General features: G+C 39.2%; 1 protein-coding gene across 5 annotated transcripts in view; it reads right to left on the bottom strand.

The window, feature by feature from the left end:
- Positions 1 to 17,134, bottom strand: part of LOC114478897 (glypican-5-like) — a 162,411-nt gene that overhangs the window by 111,469 nt on the left and 33,808 nt on the right. For all 5 annotated transcript variants that reach the window (XR_003675921.1, XM_028472237.1, XM_028472236.1 and 2 more), the window contains exon 3: positions 9,358 to 10,061. Coding sequence is in view for 4 of the 5 variants with exons in the window: in XM_028472237.1 (XP_028328038.1) it covers positions 9,358 to 10,061 (704 nt within the window). In the remaining variant the exon portion in view is untranslated. The remainder of the gene's footprint in view (positions 1 to 9,357; positions 10,062 to 17,134) is intronic.

Here is a 17,134-nt window from a genome sequence, read left to right on the forward strand (position 1 = left end):
AGCAGAGAAAAGGCCAGCAACAGAGGAAGATCGCACGAGTCTTGTCTGTGGAAGCTTTTTTTCTTTTTTTTTTATTTCTACTGTACAAAAAAGTTTCACTTGGATGCAGATCAAAAAAAAAAAAAAAACGTTATACAAAGAAACTTTGTGTCCATGTGTTCATTTGAAGATTTCCAGTAAACCAGTAGTGACCACGAACGCAGGTGCAGTGGGAATTTGTTTCACCTTTACAGCAGCTGCTGAATGATATTATCATGCTCTCTGGTTTAGGAATAAAATACCCACATAGGAAAACCTGACATACAGAACTTTCAAAAATCCCTGTAAAAAGGATTTTGGGCTTTCTCCCCATTTATCGTTTAAAGGTTGTTGTGTGTGGAGAAAATGTATCAACCTTTTTCCTTGAGCTGCTACACTCATATAATGGGTGTCACTTCCTGTGACTGGAATCAGATTTAAAAAATCTGTATATGGATAATATATCAAATTTAAACTCCAGTATTATGCTATTTTTCACCCATCTCCATTTGTTCTAACAACCCCAACAACATAGTATTTGAGGTTTATTTTCCCAAACTTGCCTGTTTTCCGGCGTTTTAGCCCTCTGAAAAGTCACTTTCAGACCGCTCCTAAAACAGGCTGTTTTTTGGGCCGTCGTGCATATGCACGAGCAGGCGTAAACACACACAATGTTTCAGCGTGTGTGTTTATCACAGCAGCAGCAGCAGTGAATCTATAACAATCTTCCTTCTCCTCCTCACCTCTTCTGACCACAGAACTAGTCCACTTAAGACTATAGTCTATTGTTTTCTCCTAACGCTGCATCACATTGGGTTACAAACACGTCAGATCATCCCATAAATGCAATAGGAGGCTGTATAACGTCTACTAAAAGTGGAACTAATTGTGGCCGCTCACATTGCGACGCAGGGAAGTGAACTCTTAACTGTCAGCTGAGTCAGCTGATTCAAACACTCACACCAGCTCCTATGCCACTTTCTTCTCCTCACCTCTTCTGACCACAGGAATAGTCCATTTAAGACAATAATTTATTGTTTAGTCCAACCGCTGCCTCGCATTGGGTCACAAGCACATCAGATCATCCAATAAAGGCAATTTGAAGCAATATAACGACTACTAAAAGTGAAACTGATCATGAGGGAGAAGTTTGAGAGGGAGGAGCTTACATTCTTATAGGGTCGGACAAGCGAGGACTGCCAGAGAGAGGAGTTTCCACCTTATGACTCATAAGACGAGAAAAATCCAACTCGCCTGTTTGAAGCTGGCTTTTTACAAAATGTGGAATAACAAGGGAGGTAGGAAACAGAACTTTTTTAACTTTGGCCCTGTGAATGAGGCTAAATGATTGTATATCACTGTAGAAAAACCATTATAAAGTGATTGTTTCATAATGTTGCTTCTATAACAGAGAAGTAATCGCAGAAAAGGGTGAGTATTAGTATTAGTGAACGTTTACATATCAATGTAGATTTGTTTTGGCCAGTGACACACTGGTGGAACAAAAGTAGGAGACTAAAGCTGTTAAGAATCTTATTGAAATCAGACTGGATTTTCACAGGCTTGATTGATCCACAGTGATAATAAAAATTTAAATAGATAATAAAAAAAAGGATTGGCTTATGTTAAGAAATAAATATGCAACCCATCAGTTCCACAGTTGTCACAGTTTAGATTTACAGCAGAGGATGAGAAGCGAGGAGTCCGCATACCACCATACCACATACAGCAACAACAAAGATGGGGCAGAAATGTGTGTCAGAGTAAGTGAGGAAGTAAATCTGCTGAACCCTTCATCATTAGCTAATGTACTGCTGAGTCAGTTATTCAGCCACCTTCAAAGCGGGATGCTGTGCCAGTTGCACATACGGCTCAGAAGTTCTCAATGAGTGCAATCTGTGCCAAAAAACCTCTCGTCTCATACTTGAGATAACTGAAAATGCAGAAAACCATGCAGGAAAGGATCATTGGGTTTAAGGTCATCTTCTTTGCAGTTTCTAATTCGGGTTCTGATTCAGATTTATCAATGAGCCTATATATTTAGCAAGTGATTGTGTGTATGTAGGAAATAAACTAACCCAACAGAAGAAAAAAATAAATAAATCACACAAATGGAACAGTAATAAATAACGGTAAAAAATAAATCTACTTAAAACTTGAATAAATTAGTAGCTTTTTCTCCAGGGAGAATAGTTTGCTCTCAGGCTATTGCCTGCATCTAAAGACAAGGCGAGGAAACTTTTTTTGTAAAGCACATTTCATACGCAAGGTAACTAAATGTACTTTACATGGTCAATAAAAAGTGAAACGTTCAGACAGAGATTTCAATATCACGAAATCAAATAGTGCAAAATTAAAAATATGAAGACGATTCGCAAAATTAATAAACTTCCGTTTAAAAATCAGCAAGTTTAGCTCCATCATAACAAGCCATTTCAAATTATTAAACAATGATTAATGAACAAAATGCCACAATAAATGGCAGAGCAGAATGCAAGGCAGAGCATTCAGCATTCAGTTACTATGCTGTGTATAAAAGGTCCCAGTTTCAGGTCCAGGGGCTAGTCTTTTCTAGGTTTTTGATCAGGCTTACAGTTAAGAATCAGAATCAGAAATGTTTTCAATGGCCATGTGCAGTTTTAAGGACAGTACAAGGAATTTGTCTTGGTAGTTGGTGCACAAAACAAACAACAAAAAATAAAAAATAAAAAAACAAAGAACAACCCAGCAACAATAATAATAATAATAATAATGATAAGGGGGGGTTCAGTGGGTGACTTGGAGTGTGTTCATGTGGATGGTGGCAGAGGGAGAAGAGAGAAGCTGTTTTTGTGTCTGGAGGTTCTGGTCCTGATGGACCGAAACCTCCTTCCAGAAGGCTGACGATCCTAAAGCTTTTCTCTTGTTATGCTGCAACAGATTTACATTGGTGGAGCACTAAGCATTTCTTTTACATTGACTCTAAATGCATTTAATTCCAATGCCAATATAAGACCTTTTCATTTTGTCCATTTCATTTACAGCAAATTGTGCTTTGTCCTCTCTCTATGCCTATCGTTTTACTAACCTTTGTCAGTAATGTTGCCTTCTGAGCAAATACTCGCAGGGTTCTTGCCAGCGCTGTTGAGCGTTGGGGCCCTTGACGTTGTCATTTTGCTGCCCTATGGAGCGATGGCGCCCCCTACGCTCTGTTTTCAGCAACGTAGGGCGGATTATCTGTTTTTTTCCTCCCTTCCAGGCGTGCACGGGTTGTTTTTAACTCTCTTTTTAATCTGCATAATCGAGAAACACATACATCAGTCGCACCGTCTATTTAATACAGACGATTTGCTTGGATGCTCCCATCTTTTAAATTCCTGGTGAGAACAATAATCTCGGGTACCAAGTCTGGCCAACATGTGATAGTTTGACTGGTGTTATCGCTCTATCCATTTCCATCATGTCTTACTTTCCAGAAAACCTTCACCAGTCAAGACGGGTGGTCTCCACCCCAAAGTCTGGTTCTGCTGGAGATTTTCCTCTTAAGTCGAACAATTTTCCTCTCCATTGTTTCTAATTGCTGCTAATGTGGAAAGGGTGGGTATTTTTACAGTGTCATATTAGTAAAATCGAACTGGATTAAAAATAACAGTTCTGTGCTTTAGGAACTAGCATTACCACAAGTGACACACAAGTGAAAAGGTGCTCCCACAATGCATGGCAACATTCCATTTATCCCACTGGACCTTCGTTTCCATCATGTCAAGGCCCAGGCTGCCATTATTATTCCTCCCTAAGACTGTAATGAGGTGGTGGGGTAAAACTAACAAGCGGATAAGGTGGACCTGCATTTTAACTGCTCTAATCTGGACCACTGTAATCATTTCTTCATAAACTATAATGTGCTAAGTGGGTGTATGAAGGTGTGTGACAATGCATGCCTCTGTGTGTTGGATATTATAGGCTGTCCATCTTTACTAAGTAAAGGATATAAAGTTTCCCTACAGGTCAAATGAGCCATATCATTTTTATGGTCATGTCAATAAACAGTAGCCTGTGGCCTCTCAAGCACAGCTAAAGGAAAGGTGGCATTCAGAAGATGAAATCCCCACTAAACACTGGGTCTGCCGTTTGTGAAGGGCCCCAATATATCAGAACAGGCACTTTTATTGGATAGTTTCCAGTTTTCTCCTAATTGTGTCAACTCAACATAATCCGACCCAAAGCTCCCTCGATAACCATAACCACTTCCCTCCGACCACTGTTCACACTCTACCTGAGAAAGAGAAGGGATTTGTTAAAACGCCACCTCTTCTAACTTTCTTATTAGACTGTATATACTGTAAGTAAGTGACCTATTTGCTACCCAATGACGTACAGCAATGTATAGTAAAGACTCTGTGTTTCTAGCCACAAATGGTTTAGGATTACACCCCAGCATAAAACCTCACAGTCACAATAATTCCTTCAATAACAACCCCATAGAGTCTGAGTGAACAAAATACAGAGCTACCTCTTTGTGCTTCACTTCACATACAGTGTACATTATTAAAAAGTCAACAGTGAGGAAAGCACACTTCTGCACTTTTTACACTGCAAAAGGATAACAGAAGCAGGAGAACTGAGGTTTTAAATATGGGTGTTCCTGCAGGAGACTGCAATATAAACATCTAAATGTAAAGGCTGTTAAAAGCAAGCAGTAGAGTCCACCTTAAAGGCATTTTTTATAGAAGAGTAATATAAACCCAAAAATGTGACATTAATCTACATTTTCCCTGTGCTGTGAGTGTAAAATGGGAGAAACCAGCATTAGACTCTTGGCCACCCCATTCTGGTCCTAACAATCCTCTTGGGCCATTTTTCCAACTGGCTTGGTTTAGTTTGTAAGCTGGAATCTCTTCAATTGTATTCCACTTGTCACCACGCTGGGCTTGTTGCTCTGGGCCTGCCTGTCACCCTATGAATACCAAGTAGGCATATACATGCACTCAATTACAAAGTGCAAGTTTCATCTCCCTTTGCGCAGTCATAATTAGCCAGTGTTTAAACCTGACAATTGGCTTTCCACTCTTTACTTGTTCATGTCATTCAGTGTGATTACATGCAGCTTGAGAAATCTGAAATACTTAGTACTTAGTTCTATAGTGACTGGATTTTGCAATCCAAGTAAAACAGTTTAGCTCAGCTGAAATAGGACTATTTGGAGCTCAACTAACATACTCAGATAATGTGATTGACAATCTAGCTGTAAGTAGATGTAGGCACCTTAACTCGCTTTAAGTCGGACACAGCACTCTGTGAACGCTCTCTGGTGACCGTCTCAAAGAAGAAGAAAATCAATGGCAGGTGAAATGTGCAAAAAAAAAAAAAAAAAAACTTATGGGTGGACAGGGAAACCAATGTCATGCTGCTACAGCTGAAGTAGCTAAAAGTCTTAAAATACATGGACGAAAGAAAACCGTAGAAAAAATTATTTTCAATCATCATATTTCTCTTTAGGTCAACAGGTTTTGTTAAAGATAAAGCGCCACCTATGAGGGTGCAGTCAGACGGAGCATTTTCTCTCCTGCATGTAGGCTATACTCAGACAAAAGAAGAGGTCCTTCATCAACTCGTGATCATAGTTTGATACCTGTGCCACTGTAAATGCGCTTTGTGTTCAATATTAATATATCGGATGCAATCGTGCTCATGTCTTTAATTTTCAGTGCTCCTGAAGTCATTATGTGTTTCCATCTCATTCACTCCCAAAGAATACTTCAACATCCTTATCACTGCTACCTCTATTTTTGTTTGTTGCTATAGATAGGTGATGTATAGTTATCCATCTTTAATTTATACAGTGCACGTTGACTTTTTTTTTAACTTAATTTTCAATTATATCTACTGACTTTCATTATTTGAATCTCTTATGTGCATATTCTTCTTTCCAGGTTCTCCTTCACCAGTTTTCATCTCCCACTTGAGAGGACGATGTCAGTGTTTCCCATACATTCATTTATTTGTGGCGGACCACCACAGATACGAATAGATTTTGGCGCCGTTTGTCCATGCTCTATGAATGTAGCATGTCATTACAACTCCAGTACAACAGGTGGCAGTATGCAACGGCTCCGCCGATAAAACCAAAGCAGAAGATGCTGTTCTCGAGGCCTTTGGTCCGCCAAAGAAGAAAAAATGCACGTCTTCTAATGCAGGGCTCAGAATCCAACCAACACAACTAAATTCCAGTCCCCTGGGAAACACTGAATGTTATCTACATGGTGGCCCACAGGCACCTCTGCCTGGCATTATCTGTCAACCTATCTGTCACCATTGCATTAGAGCTACAGTCCCTATGCAGTCTCATCTCACCCTTTACCTTGAAAACACGTCTCACTACGACCAAACACTAAGAATGTGCGATATATCGTCAAAAACAATCTCACTGGTAAAAATATGTCATCCCACGACAGAAACGATAAATGTCCCACAATTTAGACAAGAACGCTCCTAAAAACCTTTTTCCATGGGCCAAAATTGCCCCTAAGTATTTTGTCAACAAATTATTATTCTCTGGAGCGCTGGTCACGGAAGCTTCGCCACCACCGCCCCTCACACATAAACACACACAAACATGGAGGTGCTCTTCATGGCTACCTTAAGCTGCCGTACTGCGATAGATCATGGGCCGCGACTTGGTTAAGACCAGACAACCATCCAATAAAGCGAACCGGTCCAAGTTCTTCTGCCAGATCCACTCAAAATTCCCACAAACACGGTGACAGAAATGAACCTGCCAGCAACAATTACGAACTAAGCTAACTCACTGACACACACACTGCGATCAGAGCTAAAGCTAACCACACCATATAAGGAATAGACCAAGTAAAAAGTAAACAGCTTAGTGTTTATGGTAAGATTTAACACTTGTATGGAAGGATAAAACTAAACATGTCACACGAGTTGTAAAATAAATCTTAGCATTAAACTAGTGTTACGCCAACGTCATCCATCCCAACTTGTGAAACGCAATATTTTTAAATTATATTTCACGTGTTCAAAAGACAAAGCTGGTCCCATTAGTCAGCTTAATCCGGTTTAATTATAGGAAATCAGAGAGATATTTATCAACCATAACTTCATGTAGCTCATTATCAGATATAAAATAAACAATTCAGCAGCAGAAAAACACATTGTTTTATTTATTTTTATTTATCGTAATTGTTATCGTGATAAATACCAGAAATTATCGGGATAATTTGTTCTGTCTATACCGCCTATCTCTACCAAACAACCCACTGATATTGTCCTCATAGGTTCTGCAGCTTGCCAGACCAACATAGGTAGCAATATATAAACAAGATCACCATGACCAATCCTGACTATTGAGTCAAGCAGAACACTGTAAAGCACTTTAGCAGAATATTACTGCTGTATTGCAAAATGTTTGAAGCTACTGTATTAGGAACGATGCTCTCATAATGGATATTGTGGGCTTTTAATTTACCAAAAATAAGTGCTTGCCAGTCCTGTCAGAAACGTACAAGCAGGTGAAATAGCGCTAACTTTCAGAACCCAGTTACCGGTCAGTGTAAGCTACTAAGATGGGTTTTACTCCAATAGTGCAAAAGACTGGACATATAAGACATTATTTGCTCAAAGATTGCTGTAATAGATGAAATAGTATAGTACAGCAAATTATCTTTTTAGATAGGAACTAAATCCCACGGTTTTGGCCGATGAGCTACTAGGCGGGATATTTAAAACTGCCTTGATTATGGGCGGGGCTTCTGAAGCAGCTATACCTCTAAATTTACAATTTTCTCAATCCAACCCACAGATTGCAGAGTCGACATGTGGTAGTTCTTAATGGAGGTGCGGGACTAACAGTGAAGTAAGAAGCCACCAAAACGTCACAAACAACCATTCTCAGCCAATAGCAAAATTTGATTGCAATAGCTTAGTTTCAACCCATAGATATGCCAAATTAAAATACTTGACTAAAATGCTCCTTTTCAGGGTTGCAGGGGTCTGCTCATGCCTATCTCCAGCTGTCATTGGGCACTAGGTGGGGGTACACCCTGGAAAGGGCGCCAGTCTATCACAGGGTCATCTAAACTCAGACATACACTCCAATCAGCCTAACAGTCATGTTTTTGAATGGTGAAATGGAGAAAACCCAAACAAGCATGGGGAGAACGTGCAAACTCCACACAAAAAGGACCCAAGTGTCCACCCCATTACCTTCTTGCTGTGAGGCAGACGTACCCTCTGTGGCCATACAGTGGTGGCATTATTATTTATAACATGGTCTGCAGCTTGTGTCACGCTAGAAAAAAAATACATTCTGGTTCACTCTTACCTTACAATGATCACATCTTGACAACTTCCACATGTGCTCCACTTGTGTTATGTCTCTCTTGATAATGCCCACAGATCACTCATATTACTGTCGTTTCAATTGTATGTGACTAGCCTCACTCCCATATAAACAGCTACACATTTTAAAAATGGATAATAGGAGAAGATAAATAGTACAGCTGCCCTAAAGTGGTTTGCACCCTTATAGGTAGTCCCTCAAATTTTACTGCAAAATGTGCATGTTCCACCTTGAGGCCTCTAGTTTTTTACAGTCCAGATATTATTTACTGGGCTCAGCAGTGTGTCTGAAAGGATCAAGGTAGTGAGTGTGTGAGTATCTGTCACTGATTTATGTTGAAATCGAAGATTAGGAACAGTAACTGACACTACATAGGTCTCTGTTTTTTCAGTACCGCCTAAAATATTGGCTGTGATCATGATAATCTAAATCAACATTTGTCTGTTAAATTAAAGCTCAGCTCTCACAGCAGATTTAACCACAGAGCTCATTTCAAAGACTTTTTGGCAGTTGTTCAGCAAACTGTCTTCAGGTCGTGAACAATTTTAGCTTAAAACCACACACAGTCTAATGCACAGCACGTCGTAGCTGTCAAACCATGCAAGTTTACTTTTCTTTTTATTTTACATTTTATCCACACTTCTAAAACGAAGATCACATCAGAGCAGAAGTTACTCAAAGTCCAACCCTAAACAATGGAGATTCCAAGAAGCCCCTCCACAATCTTATCCTGAGTCTCTGGTTCTCTAAATGAGACCAAAGTTATTTTTGTATAAACACTTTACTTTCTAAATACTTTCAGCATTGCACAAATTTCAGTATGTGGCTTTTCTGTTGAACCAGTGGAAAAAATGGCTCAGAAACTTCAACCAATCTGCAAAGGCTTTCCAGTCAATGCATTCCTGTTTGCCAAGATACATGCATAAAATAACCATGATAAAAAAGGCTTTCACGTGCCATTAAAGTTTCAGATTGATATTCTACCAGTGTGTACTTACCGTGGCAGTAATGAGTGGACCATGGAGTTGTGCATAGAGCAAAGCCTCATTAATGTGTCCCCTAAGTCCCAGCAGAGCCAGCTCCAGGTTGTGGTGCCCAGCCATGGCATGGGTTAGTTGCTCCAACAAGCTGGTATATCTCCTCCAAGGCTGATCCAGCTCTGAGATGCTGGCTAAGCAGCCTCGCATCACATTCAGACAGTAGCCCACACATGGTTTGATAAGAGTCAAGCCCCTGCAGTGGGAGCAGTATACCATCTTCACCAAGCCCTTTATGCACTCTTTGCTAAAACCTGCATTTTCAGTGGCATTCATCACCTGAAGACCTTCCTCCAGGGCTAGGCCAAGCTGTCGACCAGCCCCCAAAGCCCCAGCCAGCTCCTGGACCACGACGGCTGGGTGAGGACCAAAAGGATTGACATCTTGTCTGATCATGCGGATACAGTCATTCATTTCAGCACTTGCCATCATGTTGCCTTCCATTCCGGGATTAATCAGTCTTGTATAAACAAGTGGGAACATGTTGTTGAAAAAGTGCTGAACAGACGCTTCCACGGAGACATTGGTCCCTCGGAGGTAAAGGGAGAGAGAGGAGAAGAGTTGATTGACATGAGGGAGGGCTTGGCGGGACAAAGATGAGTAGGTACCCTCCAAAAGTGAGCTTAGATGGCCTTGGGAGAACGACAGAAGGTACTGGAACATGTCTGAGAAAAGAAAAAAGAAAAACAATTCACTTCAACCATTGACAATATACTGTATACAATAACTGACTTAATATTTAAGTGTTTTTAATGGGTATAGTATTCCAAATACACATCCAAACCCTGGCCTTGCTCCGACACAGTAAAGTTTGGCCAAGGTGAGCTAGGCTAAAATATACAGTTGGATTTCCTTGTGTATGAAGTCATTTCTACAGATATAATATCTTAAGGAGGTTGTCTCTCCATGTCTGTTTTGATGATATAAGTGATACTTAATGGCAGAGTGGAAATCCATATCTTCGTATTCTGTGGCCAAAAATCACATATCCAAGGTAACGGCTTGTATATCTTTTTCTTATGTTAGTTTTTCATGACATCTCTAAATCCAAATATTTATTAATCTGCCATACTGGATTAATCCTAAAGGGTTATGGGGATCTACTGGAGCCTTCCCTGCTAACATGGGGAACAAAATGGGGATGGGCTTGTATCCATAAAAGGAAAACCCACAAAGGTTCTTCAAAACTATTTCATGCCTAATTGACAGACAAATTTGCAAATAATCCAGACGGATGGAAACACCCTTTGATGGTGGTCAGATTCAGGCACCTAGAACAGCAGCCACTCTTCTATCTAACTGTTCTGGGGAAGCTGTAGCTCATAGGTAGAGTAGGTGGGGAAGGAGGGGGGGCAATCCCCCCCTCTAGGGATTAAAGTTTTCATTTAAGTTTTCCCAAATTCATTCCAAAAAATAAAATTCTTAATAGAACGTACATAATATACAAATATTTTAAGCGCCAAAAACACAGTGACCAGTGCTTCCCGTAGCAGCTCAGAGCTTTGTTAACAACATGGCGGACACCGCAGAAAAGAGAAAAAATAATAATAACAGTTAGATTGGTACATGCGTTTTCATTCCTTATTTCTGAAGCGAAACTCGAAACATTCTTATTATTTCATTCTTTTTTTTTTTTTTTTTGCTGTCCCCCCACCAGGAATCTCAAACTCTGGCTATGCTGTAGCTACTGATGTTGCCTGCCTCTATCAATATGGCTGTGGGGTTTATTAATATGATCCACTATGTTTTTGAGGCTCTCTTAATATAATCGTAAGCAGAACTTATTGAGTGATAGTAAAAGTACCAGTTAGCTAGTGGCTAATCTGAAGTTCTGGAATGTTGAAGTTACACCTATAGGCTATGTTCATGGTTCTTAATAGTAAAGGCTTGAAGTGGAAGATTGGGAAAACAATCAGTTCAAACACATAGAGCCTCTGTGTTTCTTTAATTGTTTTGCCATACATTCATCATTACACAGGATGTGCCACTTATAATGAAAAATATACCAATAATATAGGGTATTGTAATTAACATGTCTTATTCTTGAACACTTCTGGTAGAGTTTATTTCAATATCTCCACAAACCATTTTCCATATTCTGTTTATATAATTGTAGGAGTCTCTGTAAGTCTGTGCTGGATCAAACGTTTTGGGGTGTGATGTCAGCAATAAACTTGGCAGCAAATGAAGGAGCAACTGTGCAGTAACTGAGACTAGAGGAACAGACCGCCAAACCTCATATGCTCATTACTACCATACACACAAACTACTGGGACACACTCGTTTTTGCATTCCATATACACTTAAATTGGAAATCACAAAACAAAAGCGGACAAAACAATTCTTAACCCAGTTATAACCTAGTTTAATTTATTAACCAACACATAAAGTTGGTAAGGCACCACAAGCTGATTACCAAGCAAATACTGAAATACCATCTAGTTAATGTTAGCCAATTCCTTTTAAACTGCACCATTCATAAACTTTTGTTTTTTACCAGAAGAACAGAATTTGTCGTTATGTCTGTGTGTCCCATTGTGAGTTCCTGTGTTTCCAACCCCTCCCAACTAACAGAGACAGAAGGAAAACAAAAGCCATGGCCTCCTCAACAGCTGCATGCAGACAGCTAATATGACTGCTGTCTGTGACACACAGGGACTCTGCTAGCTACCAAAACGCACATTTGATTTGTAACTCAGTTGAAATAAAAAAAAAAAAAACGTTTTCTTTCTCATAAATACTTTATATGTTCAACTGTGTTGCAAATCCAACGACAAGACAATATGAAATGTAGAAAATACATGAAAAGTACACACAGATTTCCACTTTGAAAACAACCTGAAAAGGAACAGCGTAACATAGAACATGAATTGCAAAGATGTAGTATCAGTTCCACTTCGCTGTCTCTAAAGCTCCTGCTGCTTCTGAGTTAATGGTGTAAGGTTCTCCACTTCCCTGCCAGTCAAAACTACAAGATTTAGCAGCAACGGTGCATTTACACTAGAAAATGTGAACACATGATCAGGTTACTCAGGATTCCATCAGTTATCATTAAATTAGCATGCTCAGAAACAAAGCACCGTGTCTACTATACATCAGGACAAATTTACTGCAAAGAAGAGGTGAAGTTGGAAAAGAGAAGCAATACAGCCCCCTCAAATCGCAGCAGCCTCACAACTGGATCCAAATCTTTCAGCTTTATGACGAGACTGTTGAATCCTGAAAAGGGGAAAGGAAAGGGGGAGACTGCCAGGAAAAATGGAAAAAATAAAAGAAGAAAAGAAGCAAGTGAACTTTTTAACGAGGAAAAACAACTACTGTACAAGCCGACTCCACCTTGAGAACATGCTCTGACATCTGGATTCATTTGGCCCCTGGGCCCCCGGAGCACTTCCCTGTCTCTCCATGGCTTTTACTTGAAACCTGTCCATCTCTGAATATACAGACAAGAGTCCACCTTTACCTCTTCCTTCCTTCTCTACCTACTGAAACGATGTTGTTCCCCAAGGGAGACGAAGGCAAAGCAGCACATGTTGGATAGGATATCACGCTATTGTGTTTGTTTCATGTGCTCATGCCTTTAAGCCTGATAATTACGAGAGGGATACGAAGTGCATTGGACTAGCACTTACAACACGGTGTGTACAAAGTGCTTGTACACATTGCCTTCCACTAGAGAGAATCAGGTAACATGTTGTACGTTATTCTTCTTCCTATCAATACAGCTATTATCATGATCTATTTTTTTCTTTTGGTACATTACCTTTGTCCATTGAGTGGAACAGCACTTTTAAACCTCCAGGAAGTGACAATTGTGCTGTGAAAAGTTTTTCCCGCCAAAAAGAAGCATGATCAGAGCACATAACCTTTTGTTTAAAAAGTAAGATAGACTACAAAAACCAAACTAAAAAAGACTTGCTGTGCTCAGTGAAATGTAAGTCAATTCAGAATTGGTATTTTTTACATTCATAACTATTATCAAATGATTCTTACATGAATGATGCCTTCATCTACCTCATAAAGTACTGGTATCACCATTGTAAAATCACTGGAACAGCACAATGAGGTAGGATTTGATGGATGGATGGATGGATGGATGGATGGATGGATGGATGTCAACACATGACAAGCTCACAACAAAAGATTTCAAAGCTTTGATTATAGGAGACAAACCACTGTTCTCCAATAAATTCCATTCAGCTCTACTCACAGAAAGGCCACCTAATGTTCCTATTGGTCTGTCACTGTATGAATAGTGGCATCCAAGCAAAGGATCTAGTTCCAGGTGATAAAGCTGGAAAAATCCATTCTGATTCAAAGGAAATACTTTTTTCCACAAAGATTAAAGGACATCAGGTAGGGCTGGATGATTTTGCCTAAAAAAATTCTCAGATTTTTTAAAGAAAGATTTGAGTTTCAATTATCAATTTTTTTTTTTTTCAATGCACTTAAAAATGACTGCAGACATCAGATATATGTCTAAAGTGCAACTTTATTGCTGTGATTGTCCTCAAGAGTTAAAATGCATTGAACAATCCCAAAATAAAAAGTAAATGAGTCTCTGTCATTCAACAATTTCAAGCTTTAACCCAGGTTTAAGCAAAAGTGCAACAGCAATTTCACAGTAGCTTAAATTTTCTGATTAAGAAATCAGATAACTACATATTTTATAACATATAACATTACAATTAAAAAAATAACATACTCTCCCCTTAGCATCTCAGCATAGTGTGAATAAAAAATTAAACATGCCTGTGGCACACATATAGCCTACTCAAAGGGTAAACCAATGTAAACAAAGAGGGGACTGGCTCACATTGCGCTACGGTAACCCACAAGGACGGAACGCGGAGAAGTCCGAAAAAAGTTGTGGTGATAAAAAGAAAAAATGTAATTAAAAAAATATACAGTATTTATATATATATATATATATATTTTTTTTTTATTTTTATTTTTTTTTTATAAAATTGTTTTTATCTACAAATTCGATAAATTGATTAAATACATTTTTTGCCCAGCCCTAACATCAGGACATGCAATGACATGTATAAGGAGGGTTTGACCTGTTTAATCATCTTTTTAAAATCACATTTTGCACATCTGATAAAAAACTTGGCAAAATAAGATGTTAAAGAGAGTCCACACAGTCTGCATTAGATGAAGAACCAAAGTGATCAGCAGACAGTATACACACAAAAATAATTATTTAAACACGTAAGGGGTAAAAAATGATCTTTGTACATTATTATTCAAATAATCAGAATTCCACAACGCCTTCGGATCAAGATGTTTGGTGTCTGATCATAAGACTTTACCAGTTCGTGTGCCAAAGCATCCTTGGGCAAGACACTGAACCATGAGTTGCTCCCAATGGTAGATTAGAACCTGGCCTGTCAACTCTGTACCGTTGATGTGTGACTATGAGTGTGAATGGCTGAATAATAAATCTGGCCCTTGTCAATTCAGACCATTATGATTCTTGTATTGCAACCAAGTCCTGAAGTTCAAAACTTTATCTGTTTTCTTTTTGGAATAATTAAAGTATGAAATGGACGAAGAAGCATTTGCACTGCAAAACACGTATTTTCCAAACAGTCGCGTCAGTTGAGAATGTATTTATGACCGGAATGATATACCATATATTCCCGACAAAGCCAAGGTTAGTCCCTTAAATCATACGAAGCTATTTCCACTTTACATAATGCATGGCAACCAAATGTTTAGCTGGCACAATTAAAACTAAAGTGTCACTGTGGAAAATCAACAACAATCACTGAGTCAAAAACCACAGTGGCAGCCTGAGGTTTAACATACCACTGTGGTATTTTTTGCTTTTTCTCTCTAGTCCATGCTGATATCCCAGTGACATCCACCAGGAGAAAATGTATGTACAGTATATGCCTGTGAGTGACTAGTATATCAAAACCGGGTGAATGAGCTGATATGTAAAGCGCTTTGAGACTGCTTCAGTGTGGGGATAAAGCGCTATATAAATCAAGTCCATTTACCATTTACCATATCAAGGCAATATAAAGTTTATTGTTTTGAGAATGGGATAATAAAATGGCAGTTCACACTGTGAATTGAGATGCTCTTACAGTAAAAGTAGGAATTTTCTAGGGCAGGTAGCAGATGTCATATCTCAAGTAGCATAGGATTGGCTTCAATGTAATAATGAATAATAATAATACATTGGATTTATATAGCGCCTTATTCTGGTCACTCAAAGTGCTTTACATGGCATTATTCCTTCATTCACTCAGTGGTGGTAAGCTACCATTGTAGCCACAGCTGCCCTGAGGCAGACCGACAGAAGCGAGGCTGCCATAGTGCACCATCAGCCCCTCCAACCACCACCAACACTCACACGAGGCAATGTGGGTAAAGTGCCTTGCCCATGGACACAATGACAATGACTTGGCTGGAGCGAGATTCAAACCCCTATCCTTCTGTTATTGGACGACCCACTCAACCACAGAGCCACGGTTGCCCTACAATGTAGCTGCAGAAGTAGCAGTAAGGATGTTGCTGATTTTAACAATTATAGCATTATGGTAATGCTTAAAAGTATTACAGCTCCTCGAAGAAACACAGATATGTACAGGACATATGTCCAGAATTAACATCCAAATGTAATCTAAATCATATCATACAAAGCTTTGGGAAATATTAAATGAATATTATATTGTATATATAAATAAGTGTTTCATTGGTTTTAAATGTCTTATTATTTCTACTGTGCACCACATACTCATTGTAACGCATAGTGAAATGTAGCATTTCTTTAGTCTTGAGTACATGTGAGCCTGTGGATGTGTGAATGCTTGCATGTGTTTGGAGATGTGGTAATATTGTGATAATGAGGTAGGAGACACTGTTCTCATACCACGGAGCTGTGGGACATTCCTATCTTGGCAATCAGTCCTAGATGAACTTGACCAGCCATCTTCTCAGGCAAAGTATTTTAATCCTTCCTAAGGCTTGGGTTTCACACAGGTCACCATACAGATATGTGACTTCGTGACACATGCATGGATTACATATCCCTGGTTAATTAGTCGAAATACTGCATAAATAAGGCCATCCTCTCCCATGCAGCTCTGGTCATCTTAGGTTACAGAGGAGAGAGACAGTGTAACGCAATCTCTCCCTTAGTTTAATGGTAATAAACTATTTATAGGTTCTTGAATCAATCTGTTGATTCATCATTCCTGTGGAGCGAAATCACGCTCTAAAATCCAGAGCGGTGAGAGAAGTCATTTGTCACAATTTGACCCACAGACACTGAGAAACTAAAGCCGTTGATTCAGTAGTACATTGAAAACCGTGTCATTAAAACTGAAAGACTTTGGACATTATTTAGAAAAGCCTTGACCAATGCTGTGATTCATGGTTATCTTGTCCCAACAGGTGGAAAAAATGAGTGTAGAAAGATCGGCCAAAATAGTTGGAAAGAGCTTTTCATTCTCCATCAGTTTTCCAGTGATAACATCAGCTAAGCTGCGTCAAAACCTTACATTAAACTTTCAAGATTCCACACCAGTTGCATTTGGGGAGCTAAAGCCTATATTGTGGTCAAGAGGCTGAATGAGAGGACAATTATTTCTACTCTGGCCAAAGCAAGGAAACTTGATTGAAGGCAACAAAATCATACACCCTCTTTGGCTCAAATAACTGATAAAAGTGTTGGACAAAAACATAAAGGGGTGATGGATCATGTACGATATTTTTGTTGTCT

This window comes from Gouania willdenowi, chromosome 17, assembly GCF_900634775.1.
Source record: "Gouania willdenowi chromosome 17, fGouWil2.1, whole genome shotgun sequence".
NCBI classification, from domain to species: Eukaryota; Metazoa; Chordata; class Actinopteri; order Blenniiformes; family Gobiesocidae; genus Gouania; species Gouania willdenowi.